Source organism: Malurus melanocephalus, unplaced genomic scaffold, assembly GCF_030028575.1.
Source record: "Malurus melanocephalus ecotype Western Australia unplaced genomic scaffold, MMel_1.1 scaffold_23, whole genome shotgun sequence".
In the NCBI taxonomy this organism is placed as follows: domain Eukaryota; kingdom Metazoa; phylum Chordata; class Aves; order Passeriformes; family Maluridae; genus Malurus; species Malurus melanocephalus.
This window is the reverse complement of record NW_026623255.1, coordinates 1,605,081-1,622,626: the sequence shown is the minus strand read 5'-3', so window position 1 is coordinate 1,622,626 and position 17,546 is coordinate 1,605,081. Positions and strand designations below refer to the sequence as shown.

Genomic DNA, 17,546 nt, shown 5'->3' with positions numbered 1-17,546 from the left:
TGTATATATATGTTTTAAGTATATAATTATTTTCTGGTATTAAGAGCTGGGAACTAAGTTTTGCCGCTTGCAGCTAATATCCCATTTCTGGATAAGATTTGACTTCCTTATTTGGTTTCAAGTGCCTTCTCTCAAAAGCATTCTGTGGCTTAATGCTTTTGATTACTGCAGTAAGGGAGGCATGAATTCATTCCTCTTAATCTTGTGTCTGTCCTTTAATCAGTCTTTCCATTTTTTGAATGAGTTCTTCAAAGAGCAGGTTYTTGTTCAGGAAGGAAGGATCACCCTGCCTTTGGTGCCTGTGCTTCAAAGAGGGTAGATGGARTTAACATGAAGTCTGTGGAGGCCTTTTAGATTTCAGTTTGTTCCATAAATCCTTGGCAAAAAAGAAAGTAAATTAAATGGATAACTCTTTATAGACACCAGTGATGTCTGTGCATTCTGTTGAAACTCCAGCATTGAGCTGGCCTATGGTGATTCCAGCTGCTGTCCTCGGAGATTGCTAAAATTACTATGTTGGTGTCTTTACAGAAATTTCCATTTCCTATCTTTTCCTACACTTGAAACCAATAGTTTGATGACAGCACCAATATTTGATAACTGGCATATTATATAGTTCTGTTCTAGTATTGTGTCCTAAATTCTCTGAATATATACAGTTAACATACCTTATATGCAAAAGAATTACTGAAATTATTGAGTTCTTACATTATCTACCTTTGAGGCAAACAGGTATCTTTATTACTCGATAATTATATGTACTAGTTCAAAGTCTAACAATTCCATGCTATCTTTTTAGAGCTCCCTGTAGAGACAGCTGAAGATAATCTCATTTCTACATCCCTGTTCTTTCACTATCTACTTTCTGCTAAATATTTGTTAAGAGAGAAAGAACCAACTTTATTAACTCCCTTACTAGATCTGCCCTTCCTCTTGGCTGGCTGGGCTAATCTTTTTGCTGTATTATATCAAGAATAAATAGATTCACCTTCTTTTCCTTTTCACGTTTGTGGTCCCTTGGCTTCCTCAAAGGAGCCAACAGAGATCTGCATTAAGTCAGTKTTTCCCTTATCGCAGAAGGTGTCTATGATTGTCACATGTAATGAGCCTGAGGATGTTTTCCCTGCAGACTGAGGACACCTTCTTTTCCCTGATAAATATGTAGCTGCAGGTTTTTAGCTCACAGTGAGTTAATTCTGTTGATGCCCTAAGCCATGTAGGTAAGCCATGTACCTTTACTGTGTCTCTGTTGAGAAGTCTGATGTGAGGTGAACGCACGACTGAAAACACTTCTGACACGATGAAGTTCCCTTGAAAAGCTTCCAAACGGGAATAGTTTGTCTCTGCTTGAAACTGAGATGGCATCTCCWGTTCGGCTACTGTAGTTTTCATTTGCATGGATTTTGTATTTCCAAGCGCAAATCATAAAGTACAAGGATGTGTGAATTTCAAAATGTTCTTCTTTCCTGTTTGTTTCATTCAGTTATTTAAGCTAGTACCTTTCAATAATGATTGTTTGATGCATACCACAAAACCAACCTAAAAATTTTTAAAATCAAGTTTCCAAACCTAGAGTCATGAAAAGGAGGCGAATGCAGTCATTCTTTGTATATTTGTCTGATTCCTATTTCATATGAATATTTTTAAGTGACTGTCAAAATTAACAGAAACTTTATGGGGAACAGATACTTGAAACGTTGTTAACTCCTGCACATATTGTTAAAATGTATGTCTTTGCAAATGTTATAGGCAATGGAAAGGTGACAGTGTTGGTTTACATGTAAATAGCTGCAGGAAACCAGAGAGCAAAGGCATTCTACAGATATCCCAATTATGGGAACAGCTTTAGTTAAAGCTCACAACCATGACACGAAACCTTGAGAGGACTAGCTTTAATTAGTTCTAATCTTCACCAAAAAAATTAGTTTTCTCTGCAATATTTATTCATTTCACAGCAAAAACACTTCTCAAGCTTGGACATGGACAGTGAAAGTAATTTAGGGGAAAATAGTTATGCAAATATGAGGACTTTAAATGCTGCTTACAAAATTACAAAGAAATCTTATTTTGCCTGGAAAATAAATTTTCCTTATGAGATATTTTAACGTGTTTAAATAATGGCTTGCAAAAACTATGGAATATTAGAATTAATTTATTAAAATATAACACATTTATAAACCTTCATGCATGTAATCCCTTCTTGCTACATAAATTTGCTAAATGAATACCGATTCTTTKATATAATCTTTCATCATTGTTATGACAGAAGGGCAAATAGCTCACATTTCTTCTTAATAAATATTGGCATGACTAGTTTCCTTGATTTTCTGTAAAAATTTATATATTTTTTTGGAAGTCATATAAATCAGGCTAATAGAAAAAAATTTCCTATTGCAAGTTCTAACTCTGCTGCTGTAGAGAAACTCATTTCACTTCAGAACAGCTACTTAGAAGACTGGGAGTTTGAGAGTCTGGAACTCAGACCTCAGCCTTCAAAGGACATCCAAACGAAAAACTTGATTGGCGAAAAGAAAAATTTTCAAAATTGAATTTATGCAGGTGCAAATTTAGAGTAGGTGATAGCAACAAATAATGTCATAAYTAGAAGTATTCACAGAAACATAAGATTATTTGTACTGGAGAGGCTCCCTAAAGATCACCTTCCCCTAAGCCATGTTTCTCAGAGCCACATCCAGCCTGTTCTTGAAWACTCCAGRAATGRGGCATCTACAGCTTCTCTGGGCAACCTGTTCCAGTGTCTYATCACCCTTCCAATGAAGAATTTCTTCCTAATGTCTAAACTAAACATTAAATATTTGTTTAACTAGAACTCTTTCAGTTTAAAGCCGTTCTCCCTTATGTACCTGTGTAAAAAGGCCCTCTCCAGGTCTCTTGCAGCCGCCTTTAGGCACTGAAAGGTGCTGTAAGGTCTCCTCAGAGCCTTCTCTTCTCGAGAGGGAATAGCCACAATTCTCAGCTTGTGTCCATAGCCAAGGTGCTCCAGCCCTCTGATCCACCTGTGGTCCTCATTTGGGACCCCTCTTTTTTTTTTTTTTCCTGCTAAATAAGAACAGAAATTTGTAACTTAGTAGAATTGCTAGCACAGAAAGGGTGTGRCATATAAATACCTGAATGTTGCAGACAATGAGAAATAAGAACTAATATACATAAACTCAAAGTACAGGGGAGCAAAGCTCAGTGGGAAAGAGGGAGAATTGACACATTTGTGTGTGTGTGAAATATAGTTGGTTGTAGAAGAGCTTACCCAAGAAATTACTGGAAATACCCTACATAAAATGATCATATTTGAACGGAAAAATTACTGTCCCAAACAGCACTTCACTGTGTAGAAAACAGGCACATCTGAGTCCTTCAGTCTTYACTTAGCAAATCTTTAACTCACTTCAGGGGAATTTTACACTAAGTGACAGATGAAACGATCTGTTTCTAGCTTGCCACAGTAYGAATTATTTTTAAATTAGTATTTTTCAAATATATTTTGCATGTTATAATAATATAAATAATTAAATCATCATCAGTGTTTCTGGACTGTGGAATATATAACATTTAAATTCAAAAGTAAACAACTTCTCTGTAGATGTTAGATACCTTTTTTCTGCAGCATGGCTCTTCAAACAGTTAAGTTACATAAATGGCAGTAGACAGGGGAAAACGTTGTTTGTGCATTGATATTTTTTGCAACAAATCCTCTTCTCAGGAATTTTGTTGTTCTCAAGGTGGGGCAAATAAATCTATGAAGAAGCTCAGCTAGTAATTATATGATGATTATTACACATTATTATATCCCACTYGATAGTTGGTATATCTTAATTCTTTCTTTCAAACTGTGAAAAAGAAAATCAAACCAATGATCTGTCATTTGTGCATTTGGTATCCAAGCGTAAAATGTGTTTAGGCACTTGGTGTCATAGCTTAAAGTGCAGTGAAAATTTCATTCTTCAATACATGACTCATTTGTGGCTCTTGCAGTGCTAACATCACTTCTCCAGATCTCTAATGTTTTGAGGCACAAAAAGCTGCTGATAGTTATTGTTGCCACCTGTTACTTAGTTTAGTAAACGAGTGCTAGTTAATACAGTATCACTGATGAATTGATATGTGGGAATTGCATCCGTAGCTCCTGCATTGGTGATGGTTCTTAGTCACAGCCCTCTGTACATTGGTCTAGTTACTACTAGATTCCCGACAGCATTTATTATTTGATTAATATGCTATTTCCTTCTCAGATTCACCAATAAGATCAATACTCTTGCATTCCGCTTCCTTCCTTCCCTTCCCAATGCACAGCAACTCATTTCTTTCATTTTTGCCACATCGTAATTTAATATTTACCCGCTGTAGCTTGGTGCCAAAGGAATAATTATTTCCTAATCACTTTGCCTTCAGGGGGTTCTCCACTTGTGTCTGGGGAAAAAGGGCAGTTTGGTCACCGKGGGGAGCGTGTGTGTGTTTCCTTTGTAAGGACAGCTCTGTTGTCAGGGCAGGCACTGTGTGTTGAATTCTAATGCCTCTCTGGAGAGGCAGCCTGTTGGAAGGGGCAGCGTGGGAGGTGTTGGCCGCGATCAGCAGAGCCCCAGCCCGGGGCTCCCTCGCAGTGAGGAGCTCTGAAGTTGGCAGGGCAGAGCCCATGGGGACCAGAACCGCTCAGTGCCGGAGCCAAGGTGAAACACCTCATCTCYCCTGTACCTACCAGGCTGCTTTTCCCAGCAGCCGGCAAGTTCAGGTACCTTTTTTTAAAAAATATTTGTCATTTTCTGCCACAAAACATTGTCCGTTCAAAAGCAGCTTGTTGTATCCGTACAGCGGAAGTGTATTGCCATTGATTTTTTGYGCATTTGGTAAATTTCTTAAGATTGTTATAGGTCTGTAATATTGTGCTTGTAATAGGTCTTATCCTAGATTGGCAAAGGACTGTGTAACAAAGGTAACTGTTAATGCTTGGAATATTCAAGGAAAATTGTAGAAAAATTTCAAAGGTAGCATGTTGTGATAAGATATACTAAAACCACAGAAATGGTACCTTTAGTTCTGGTGCTAAGGTTTTGATTTTAAATTAACACTGGATTAGTTATCTGTCTCTGTCAAGACTATAATAAAGAGCTTTTGTTGCAATCCATCATAGGGCTTTTGTGTTATACACTATACATAGAAACTGTTAACAGGAAGACTAGATTAATGCAGAGAGAAAAAATGTCATCAGATAAAACACAGGTCTCAAAAAGCAATTTCAAGTTCCATACTATGTTATGCATTATTACATTTTTAGCCTTTGGGGAAAAGAGGAAAACTTGTAATCAAAAATTAATTTGAGCATTCTTGGCTGTACCTAAATTAGAACCCAGGATACTTCCAAAATTGTTATTAATCAAATGACCTGRCAGGAGCTCACTAGGAGAAAATTAATGAGTACAGGCTATTCTGAACAATATTTAGTAATGCTGATAAGAAATTTTGCAGCTCTTTTTCTAGTCTTACATGTAAYAATTTAAAATAATTCTATTTTGAGGAAGCCATATGTGTCTGTGCATGTATCTTATGCAAATATATATTTTTTTAATTAACTTCTTCAGAAAGCCTAATAGAAATACAAGTGCAAGAAGTCACTATTTTTTCTTGATCAATATCTTAACAATGAAGTACAATGTGGTTCTATATGACTTAAATATTTCTCCGTTGATATATGGATACATCTGTTTACTTCCTTTTTTTTTAATTTTATGTTTTTGTAAACTGTCATTGCAACTTGTGCCTGTTTGGGTACAATGATTCTCATCTTTTCTGTGAACTAWTTGCAAGACTGATTTTGTAAGCCTTCACTTTAATTTAGTGCTTTATTGGAAGGAAAGAAATTGGTGATTAGTATTTTGTGCCTCTAGGATTTGGATTTGAAGAATGCAATTCTGTTCAGTCTCAGATAATTTACTGTTTTGTAAATTTAAAATTTATCAGGTCATTAAGGGATTGGTTTATCGTACATGTAACAAAAGTTTTAGTTTCAAGATAGTAAGAAGTAGAATTGTAAGGAAAATAAAGCCCAAATATCAATTAATTSTCATCTAACATCTGGAAACCCTTGGTGTTATGATTGTATTTTTTAAATAGATCTAGGAGGATTTTTWAAATCAGAAGTGTTAGTCTTCATGTTCTGTGTTTTTTATATTATATGTATTTTGGAAGTAAGCTGTTATATCAAAAAAGTTCATTATAGTTTTCTTAATTTCTATTTTTGCTTAGCATACTTAATGTGAAGGAATTTTATAAGTCTAAATGTTTTTTGCTATATATAGCAAAACAGTGTCACATCTAGTTTTGTTCATTGAATTTTGTCTAKAAGCCACAAATGTAACTGGCTTAGTGCCTTATTGCCCCCAGCAGTCCTGCTGTTCAGGGTAGGTAGTGTTGAACCTGATTTATTTTTATTGTTTAGAGTTTGGKKTTTTTTTTCCCCAAGAGCAATTTGATTTAAATAGCTTCTTTATTAAGATGAGGTATTTTGACAGTTATTAGCAAGAAAAATAGCTGCAGTAATGATGGCTGGATTTTTTTTTTCTTTTGCTGTAGGTTTGTTGAAGTTGACATGAATGACTTAAAAGACACTGTAGTAAGATGGAAGCTGTTGGGAAGGTAGTGSGAAATGAAGGAAGTAACACTGTTAAAGCAATTGATGCTTAATAAATTGACAAATCAGTAGGTACTTGTTTGTATTCTGGAAAATCATAGATGAAATCAAAGGAAAAAACTTCAGTTATGTGAAATCAAGCTGAGTTTAACCTTATAAAAAGAAACTATCTTGAAAAGCCACAGTTAGTAAGCTGCTCCACTCTGAATTGTTTGTGTTTGAATTCCATTTCATTAATAGGAATTCTGYCTAACGATAGGGATGAGATTTGCAAAATCCACATGCTGTTATTTTAACACTCTTGCATTTTGTACTTCTATTGAGAAAAAGAAACCAATATTGACCTGAATAGTCTGTCCTTGTATTTAGGATACTTCATGGTTTTGATCTGCGTATGTGATCAGGGTGAAAGTTTTCATGAGGGCTTGAGGAGAGGAGAAGATAAYTGATGTATAATAACTGTATAAATGATGGTGACATCTCACCTGCTGGGCCAAGAGGGGCCAATGGCAGCCTGGACAAAGCACAGGTGGGAGGAATTCCAGAGCAGTGAGCGGGGCCATTGAGGAAAGCCCGAAGTTAAAGAGCTGGGTTGTAGCCAGAGTGGAACAGTAAATGTTTCTCCAGCAGAATGGGAAATGGTGTGGAAGCCCTGAGGGCTGGACTCTCAGGGTGGAAAGTGTTGCTGCATGCTATGATGCTGTGTTTTGTTACACAGAGCTCATTGACTTGACCCAGATTGCAGTCTCACTCACTGAAAATATGCTRGTTTTTCCTCTAAAACTTGAGGTAGCCCCTGCAGTTATGAGCTGGTGTGTCAGCTTGCTCTCCTGGAATGTTGCTGCTGTTTCTGTTAATGAGCTTGTACTTGCTGCATCGCTGCTGGGGAGCCGTATTTTGCACTGTTGCCCACACTGAGAACTCTGCTGTCACTGCCATCACCAGAGTCATCCCAGTGACAGTAGCTAGCTAAGATTTTCTTGAAAAGCTGTTTTATCACAGWTAAAGCTCTTAAAAGTCAGCATGCAAATTATTAATTACTCAATTTCTTTCCACCCCTAGCTTGCTGAAATTGCCATCACTTTTATGATACTAATTCATGATATTCACAATGTACATAGGTTTTAAAATACAGCTTTTTCTCTTCCAATGGAAAAAATTATTGCCTTTTTTCCCCCATTTGTTTAGCTGAATAAATATTAAACTCACAAATTCTGACAAGGAGGTAGATGTGGTTTGTGTCTGTAATCAAATCCAAATTGATTTTGGAGTATTTCTTCATGTGCTTTAAAGATGAATTCCTGTGTGTGTGCAGGTGTGCATACAGGCACAAGGGAGAGATTGTAGACCTGTGACACACATCTGAGAAAAAATTGGCTGGATGATGGTAGCTGAAAAATAATTTTTTAACACTATAATTATACCTTAGAGATTGAGTGGAACTCAAGTCCTACACATACTTATGACTGTGCTGTCTTTTCTGCTTAGCTGCTGTGACAGATGTGCTGAGATGATTACAGATTGTTCTACAGGAGGAAAATACTAATTGCCACAGACAACTGAAACAATACAGAAGTCAGTCAATATTTAATACAGAATTAAAATTACAAATTAATTTTAGATGTATTTTATAGTTATATGAGATAGATTAATATGTCAATGGGTCACTGAAGGCTCTATCTCAATAACATTGTATAGGAAAGTATTTAGCTAAACAGTAATTAACAAATTGTGAAAACCAATCTATCTCTGAATAATCTTATCTTCAGTTCAGCAACAGAATATTTAGAGAACTTTTTGAGAGACTATTACTGCTTTTACATGTGGAACAGAATTTTTTGTTTGTGACTACAAGTAAAATATGAAAGATTTTAGTAGTAACTTTGTGGTTTAATTAAAAAAGAAATTATCAGGTTCTTTTCTATGCCCTGTAGAGGTAGGGGCATAGGTTGCTCCTTAGGTTGATCAAATTCTTAAGACCAGTAACAGGAGTTGAGGAAACAGCATGAAACTGAGTTGGGAAAGGTTTAGGTTGGATATTAGGTAAAKGTTCTTCACCCAGAGCATGGTTGGGCACAGGCTCCCTGGGAAAGAGGTCACAGCACCAAACCTGTCTGGTTTCAAGAAGTGTTTGGACAACATCTCAGGCACATGGTGTGAATCTTGGTGTGTCCTGAGCAGGGCCGGGAGCTGGATCCGATGATCCTGATGGATTTCTTCATCTCAGGATATTCTATGATTCTATAAATGTGTAAAAACCTTTTTGAATAGACAATCTAGTGTAGGAGGTCTTAAGATGTAAACAATTCATTTTACACTTGTTCTTAAACAGCAGTGACGTCAACATCACATTCTAGTAATATATTCTGCATTTTTTTCCTTTTACATGTTTTTTTAGTTACAATAAAGTCTTTTCCTAGTTAGTTGCAGTTGGAATTTTTTTTTGAAAGTGAGTTGCAGAAGACTGAGATTTGAGGGAAGTGTTCCAAGGATAAGGTTTTCCATTCTGTGACATGGTTCACAACAGAAAGGATTTCAAAACTGCAATTTTAACACATTTCTGTTGAATTGCCAATTTAAGATGTCAGTTGTCATCTTGTCAGTTCTAAGATGTATCCTTTAAGGTATGTTAGTTGCCTTTAGAGTTTGAAAATCATTATGTTGACTCAGCAGTMGGTGGTTGTGGCCTACTTGTTGGACACCACACTGTAGGTGTCTGCTTCTTCTTGAGCTTATACCTGATCTTGATCTTGCAGTGAGAGCTGCAGAAAAACAAGGAACACAAATTCTTTGCACATTTGCCTTCCATAGTAGAGAATGTGCATTATAAGAACTTCATCTTTGGGTTTTCTGCAACTGGTATGACTTGTGATATATTGTAATATAATTAAAAGACAATTTGCCAGGAGAGTGAGCTTGGTTTTTTAACTTAGCAATTCCRATTTTACCAGATTTGTTAACACATTTAAGGTTTTTTATTAGCTTGTGTATAGCGTAGATGCAGTTAGTACAYGATTATGTAAGCAAATATAAAAACTATTATATATTCTATTTTTGTTTCTAAGGGTGGGTGGGGGAAGCGTAAATTGATCGTTGCATTTGAAACTGTGGTCTGTTCTGCCAGCAGCTGGAATGTGATCAATTAAATGGGGCATATGAAAGGCATCGCTGTTGCACATTGTTAAATGAAAATTACAAGTAGTATGGTAATACTGGAGTCTAAAGATATACTCCAGAAATGGCTGGAAATAAATTTACTCCATCAAAGCAAGGGTATTCAGTGCTGCATTATTGATACAGTATAGAAAAAAATATAGATTAATAACTTTCATTAATGCTAAGGAAATAATGACAGTTTTAGTCAGGATGAAATATAACCTAATCAGAAGTAAACTTCCTTTAATAAAAACCATGTGATCATGAAATGAGTCTTCTGAAAATGAAATTGAAGCGTAGTTTAATTATCAGTTAAACTCTTGGGCAGGTTAGTTTGTTTTCCCCATCTTATTATTGTGCTTTCATTCCTATGTGTCTTTCTGTACTTGTTGGAAAGCCTGAATCGTTACTGTGACTGCTGACATTTCAGATTTTTCACCAGCTTCTAGTAAGTCATGTAACATTTCTCCACACATCTTGCAATTCTGAAATATTTCCACGGGAGCAAGTTGAAGGGAAAATGGTAGCTTCTTTCCAGTCCCAGTGCTCACCAGGGTCTTCTCTGAGCATCAACAGCTTGGGAAATAGTATGAGACAGAGAAGAGCTTCACTCACCCCCTAAGACTCCTAGAAGAGGACTGCAACACACTCAACAGCTTGCTTTTTTGGAAAGAAGTGTGGTCAAATCTCATTAATGCTKTTCTTCTGAAAACATTTTAATTAGCTCTCATTAGTGCTGTTGTTTTGCTGGTTTTTTAAGTAATGGGAATTAATTGAAAAGCAACTASAACATTWTACCTAATTCCTAAAAAATCATGTRTGAAAGCATGGTTACTGAACAAAAACATTAGGCAGGCATTGTGTACACACAGTCGTATTCTGTACTCACACTTGAAGCATRTGTGAGGGCGATGAGTTTACGCTGGCCATTGTGCAACTGAAGTAGCRAAGGGTTTTGCAAAGAAGATTAGAGTTGGCTTCTCAAGAGGATTGAGAGGGCTTCAAAGGATGTATAGGAAGTGGGGCAGAAGAGCTTTCAATAGTGGCTCTACAAAATACATTGGCATCTCTGTGTAAAGAAAAGTTTCATTTTAAGATCACTATGGAGCAAAGTGTTTGCAGTTAGCTGAGTGTAAACTGGTGCCACTTCACTTCAGAAGAGCAGCCTCAGAAGATTTGCATGGAGTTATAGGAAGGAGGAGGTGGTTATGTTTGAAAATTGCCTTTCCTCCCTGAGTTTTGAGCTGGGAAGTAGCGGAGCTGGGGGGCGGGAGACCTGTGTGACAGGAGAGCTGTAMAGCTCTCAGGAGGTGTCATGTAACCTCTCAACCGAGGGATCCTCTTATGCACTGACAAGCTGCTTCTCTCTTCTGCCTGGCTGGGGTTATGAACACTTTCCAGGGCTTACTCGGGAGTGACATGGTAACAGGATTTCATGATCTAGGAATGAATTTTTCCTTTGTTGCCCCAGTGGCTTGGGTAATGCATGGTTTGGGAGTTATGGGGGTGGGGGGGGGGAGGTGGGTGTATGTAATTTTTTGCATTTTGCTAAAGGATATAATGGATAGTAATGATTCCTGTTTTGTTTTTTCCTCTTTCACAGCTCCAAAGCTACATAATACACATAATGATTTCAGATTTTTTTCAGCTTTCTTGTTAAGAGCTACATTAGGAAAAACATCTTTTATGGGAGTGAAGAAATTGTGTGGGTACAGTAAAATTCCATTTGCTGTTGCACACCTGTTGCTCCCTGTGTTGGGATCACTGGTTACAATTGGGGAGGAATCAAGACCTTCTAGTGGCTGCAGCAAACTGCAAAGAATATGAGGTCCATAGTGGACAAATTACCAGCAGGTATTTYTGTTGTATGCAGCATCCTGTGGGTACCAGCAGGTATTTYTGTTGTATGCAGCATCCTGTGGGAATGAGTTCCAGAATTTATTAAACATTGTGTGAAATGCCATTTCCTTTGTTTTAAGCGTGTTTGAGTGATATTTTCTTTCATTGCTTCTCTTGTTTTGTTTCTGTGTGAACCTGGTAAATATCTTCTCTTCAGGCTTTGCATAGTTTTCAAATATGAGGCATAATTTTGGAGGTGTCAATTATATCTTCTGTTGTTTGTTTCCCTTCCAAGTTTTTTCTTGTTTGAAAACTACACCTTTTAGCATATTTAGTGTTCCTACTGCTACCTTTCCTTGTTGTACTTGTTATACTATATGTTTGTGTARGACAGCCACAACAGCATTATTCAGATATTAGAAAATGTTGGAAGTATGAAATTTTTCAGAGAAAATATTTACATACTTTTTTAGACCATTTTTAAAAGACTTATTTACTGTGATGTTTATACAACAYTGTCATTAAAGCAGTAATCAAGAAAGGGCTCAACTTTGGAATTAATATTTAATTGCTTCTGTAGAACATTGCTCACATATCATTAGTTGTATTTCTTTGACAGTGACAGAATGGTTCCTTTATTTTCTGTTGGGTAACCAGGATAACAAACCTGTATTTACGTGTTTATAAACACTTTTTCATTCTATCATTCATTTCCAGCTTCTATYTTGGACAGTGTTCAGATTTGCTCTTTTAATTTTATTTMRTTTGTATGTAACTGCTAGCTTTTCWGCACTTAGATACTTAGAAAGATTTGGGATATTTCTAGAAAATAAAAGTAAATTAAAAGCATAAAATATTTTAGATTGTTCTGTCTAGAAAATAAGGGCGACAGACATGATGTTAAAATGCAATGARCAGGATGCAATCAGATCCTGGAAACACTGAGGTGTTTCTCAGGTCCACTTAAGGATCCCACCTGGGTTCCTCAGCTACGAGCCCTGGCTTCAGTGAAAGACGATGCTCCCAGGAAACATGGCAAGGAGAAATCTAAGCAGCCTGCGAGGTGAAAGTACTCCTTTCCAGTCACCTTTGCCTCTTCTMATTCACTGTGTCATTCTAGGTCAGCAAAATTTCAGCTCTACCTTATGCWATTATGCAAGAAAAAAACTTTTTAGTTTTGACCAAGTAAGGATAACAGTGGCTAAATATATACTGTAGGGTAAGTGCATTTATGTCTCAACACATAGCCCTGGCAGTATCCTGGGAATGTTTTGGGATAAAACTTCTAAGCAGAGTGCTGATGGACCAGACAGGCTGTCTGGTTGAGGAACTAGAACTGCATTGTGGAAAACTTGTTTGCCTTTCAGCCTAGAGAAAGTATAATCTCTTCTGTGGGAAGGGGGACTAATTTATACCATTACTAAATGTATCCATTCTCTGTGTATCAAGTGTGAGTTTTGCATTGGTCATTCAGAGTGTTACATGATGAATGACGGAAAAAATGCAGAGTTTTAGGGAACCAGTTTCTCATGAAGAAAAGTGTTCTTAATAYGCAACACTAATAAGATGATGGATATAACTTGCATTCTTGGAAACTCCTTCCAATCAGTGTCATGGRTGCAGAAAATTACAAGCCTGGGATTCACAGCCTGAGATGATTCTTATGCTGTCTGTAGAATTAGTAAAGACTCTTGCTGTATTTGCCAGTTGGATTTGGAAGGGGTGACGGGGTAAATTTTCTTAGTCCTGGAGGATATTGCCCTACAAGTTTRCTGTGGAGACTTTGATATTTGGAAGATGCATTGTTAGCTGAATTTTTTGTCAGTAGCAGTGTTGGGGGAAGGGAAACATCTTCTCTTTTCTTGCCTTGACTAGGTATGATTTAGAAGTGATGTTCAGATTAGAAGGGTGATTCCTGCTGGTAACATGACATAATGAATGAATCATATCTGCCTTTTGAGCATAATGGACRACTAGTTTGACTTTGACCTCATAATAAAAAGAGTTTTTTTGTTGGACTTTGCTTGCCCTGAGTAAGGAAGTAGTCCATCAAGAACACAATCTTTCTTGAATGGTTTTGTACTGCAAAGATTTTCCTGTCTTTTTTGAGTGGGTGGGTGTAGAGAAAAACAAGAGCTGTAAAAAAATTTTTGTCACTTCACTGGAATCCRAATCAGGTAAAGATTTAAAGAGAGAGAATGAAATAATCTTTCTCTGGGCAAAGAAGAAAATATTTATRTACTCATAGAGCAATGAATTCCATCAATACTATGGAGCTACTTTTATCTGTTAGGATTAGTTGATTTAACTTCAGACATAACCTGAATTTAAAATGTTTGCAATTAAACTTCTGACATTATTGTGTCTTATTTTCTTTGCAGGTTTGCTGGTCCTCTGATACATTTCAGAATGCCGCTGGTAAAAAGGAACATAGACCCCAGGCACTTGTGCCACACAGCTCTGCCCCGAGGWATCAAAAATGAATTGGAATGTGTCACCAATATCTCCTTGGCAAATATAATCAGACAACTGAGTAGCCTAAGTAAGTACATTGTCTTAATAGCTGTATTTAGAATGAATGTATTTTACAGTCGCAGTGTTTGAAGTATGAACACCTTTTCAGTTCTCAGTAGAAAATTGTCACTGGGTTTGGAGTGTACTGCGTTTGTGGATAGTGACTGGCAAGGACTTCTGTGAAAGAAGGGAATTTTTCTCGCAACACATCTTAAAACACTTCATTCATGTATTTYTATTACCAGTGGAACATGACTGGTATTTAGAAAAAGATAGCTGGTAGTTAATGAAGCCAGAAATTGCAAACCTTAGAGCAATTCTTGAGTAGAGAACATGACTTAATGAGAAATATATCACTGGTTGCTTAATTYTCTCAACTGAAACCCTTGGTCATGTTGTGGTCATTCAGAAAAAAAAAAAAGTGGTTGCCTTTTGAAATAATAAAACCAGAAATGTAATTATTACATGTTATTTCAAACAGTTAAAGATTTTTCTTCCTTCTTCTCCCTCTGTCAACAACTGTACCCTTGGTGCACTTGAGAGGAGTAAATACTTCTCTAGCTCTGGAATTCTGAAGGAGTTTTGCTGAAAAGGCTGATTTCTGGCTTGTTTTTTCTCTAAGTTACAGAAACTTAATAAGTTATCAGATGAACCAGCATGATAGCATTTTGGATTTCCAATACTACAAATGCTTTTTAACCACTAGGACATTAGTAAGACTACCAACACAGCACATATTTAAATGTTCATGTATATATCTCTATCATRTGAAAAGTCTCTCAGCTCCATCATATTCTTAAGAGTCATAGGTGATGTAGCCTAATTTGTTGATTAGATTGATTTAATTATTGGTTTGATGATATGCTATATGGTGAGTCTGTTGTGGCAGCCTTTCAAAGTTGTTAGGGTGGCATTAGGTGGAAGACTAAATTGGGGACACTGAATTATGCAACTGAGACAGGAATGCTTACAGCACATAAATATGAATGTTATTAATATAGCTATGGCAACACAGGAAAATACTAAACTGTTTGAATGCTTTTCAGTGAATCAAGAGCAYATCATATTAGGATGCAGTTTATGATCATCATCTGTGGTTTTGCTTCATTCTGCCAAAAGCCTTWCCCAGWCTAGCTGCTTGTGTACTAGTCTCCCCTTCCAAGTCGCTCTTATTAATATCATATTATTTTATTTCAATTTGTGTGTTTTAAAAGTCCTTACTTGATTATACACTTCATTTGTGGGAATTTGCTTTTGTAGGTGGCATGCCAAATTTATTTTTGTTTTTTTTCATTTTGAAATATTATTTGACCTTAAAAATCCCAGCAGTAACTTCTAACTTGACATCATGGTCTCAGATTGACCTATTCAGCTGCCTTTGCTGTGTTTTCTTGGTATACAGAGCTTATATGTGACAGTGCATGTGCTGCTGCTTCGGAGGAGGTCAGGATGAAGCAGTATTAGAACTGAAAGCACTCAATTAAGGAAGGAAAAAAAATTAGGAATATCCATTGAGTGCTCTCACATGTGTTACATGGTTTGCCTAATGTAGAGCACAGAGAAACACTTGCAAAGGAAGTAACCATAATTGTGTATAACTCCTTTTTGTAAAGGCAATGTGGTTCTTCCCTGAAACATGTGATATTATCCTAATCTGTGTATGTTTTCAACAAAAAAAAAAAAAAACCCTCAACTTTTTTTCCTACAATTAAAATAGAACATTTTTTGCAAAATAGTCCTTAAAATTTTCACGAGTTCTGGAATAGAAATTTTGTGTCTCATGCTTAAACCCAAATAACCAGCCTTCACTTGGGTGTATCAGTGTTAGGGTTGTACAGCAAGGTCTGCTGACATGCAGATAAATTTTAGTGGTTGCCTGTGAGTCACAGCCAGCAGGCATGGTTTCGCAGCAGTCCCCTGGCAACCAGCTACTCTGCAGTCCTTCCCTTTTTGTTTTCTGGGGATAATGTGTATGTTTGAGAATCAGCCTTTAAGTTGTAGATGAAATGAGTCTCCACTCTGACGATGGAAACTGAGAGTTTCATTTCCTTTAAATGAAAGCTGCTTTTGCTTTTGATGGTAAAATGATGCAAATTTAAATGAATGATCTTTGACCTGATTAGCAATCAGTCATCGTCATTTCTGCCTGTACCATTTTTCTTTTACTGGCCCTCAAATAGAGGGTCAATCTTTTGCCATTATGGTTGTGATTCTCATGACTAACCAGTCTTAACCTTTCTTCTGACAGTCATGGTATGCTGTCATGGAATTGGAGCATCCAGTACTTCAAACAATATCAAAAGTCATTATTGAGGAAAASTAAGCATAGAGTTTTGGCATGTAAGCCATTAGATCTTCCTTCTTGGAGATATTARCAACTCAACTGGATTAGTCAAGCAGCTGGATCTAATTGGATCTGCTTTGCACAGGGTGTTGGRCTAGATGACTTATGGATGTCTTTTCAGCCTGAACAGGATTGTRTTTCTGTGATCTTGGATACTACATTTAAATAGGATATACATGCAGAAACAATATCTATGAAGTGACAGGACTTCTGTTTTCCTGTTTCAGTAGAAAAATTAAAAGAGCTTTACATCAATGATAGCTACCATGTGTCTCCATACAAATTATCAATCCTTTCAAGCTTATTTAAATGCTGCTTCTAATTGTTCAGTTTGAGATTTTTTTTGACCTTTAAAAGTAGTAGAGATGAAAGGACAAAATATTTATTTCTATTTTGAGTGATAGTCCTTGCCTTTATCCCTGGAGCATGAAAACACGTCAGTCTGTCTTGATACAACATACAAAATTGCCAATAAGTAATTTTTTCCCCCTGACTATTCCCAGTCTTCTCTTACTTCATAAAAGGATCCGTTTTCTGACAGCTTTTCTTGGCACTGTGGCAGAACAGAAATTCTCTGGACAACAGCAACAGCTATCTGATTTTCCTAGCCATTCTTCTTTCTAACACTATCTGCTTAGAGGAAGTGCTTGCCTAATTTTTTCAGCAATATTGCACATACATTGGTACTCCAGTTATGTTAGTGTATGTCAGGCCATAACATTCCCACATATGTGGAACACAACTGACRGCATTGTGCAGCTGTGCCTTTGTTAGAAGGCAAATAAATAGTTCTCTTGTGTGAATGTGGCATCCTCATTTTGTTCACAGCTATTGACCAATCTTGTTTTTCCTTTAATTCAGCTGTTCCATAGACACAGAATCTCATTGCTTTATAAGAAACCTGACTGATGGGGTTTATTCTCAGCTCTGGTCTCTGACACCTCCATCTAGGAAGGAGAACATTTCTCTTTTTGAGTATGTGCCTTCAATGCATATTTATATTGCAGGCATTCAGATTTATTCAATCATAGCAAGATGTMATTCCCCAGTTTT

At 36.7% G+C, this 17,546-nt stretch overlaps 1 protein-coding gene across 2 annotated transcripts in view; it reads left to right on the top strand.

The window, feature by feature from the left end:
* The window catches only part of WASF1 (WASP family member 1), an 87,359-nt gene that overhangs the window by 44,360 nt on the left and 25,453 nt on the right, over window positions 1–17,546 (top strand). For both annotated transcript variants that reach the window (XM_057390168.1, XM_057390167.1), the window contains exon 2: window positions 14,017–14,177. In XM_057390168.1, coding sequence (XP_057246151.1) covers window positions 14,045–14,177 — 133 coding nt within the window. In that variant the 5' untranslated portion in view covers window positions 14,017–14,044. The remainder of the gene's footprint in view (window positions 1–14,016; window positions 14,178–17,546) is intronic.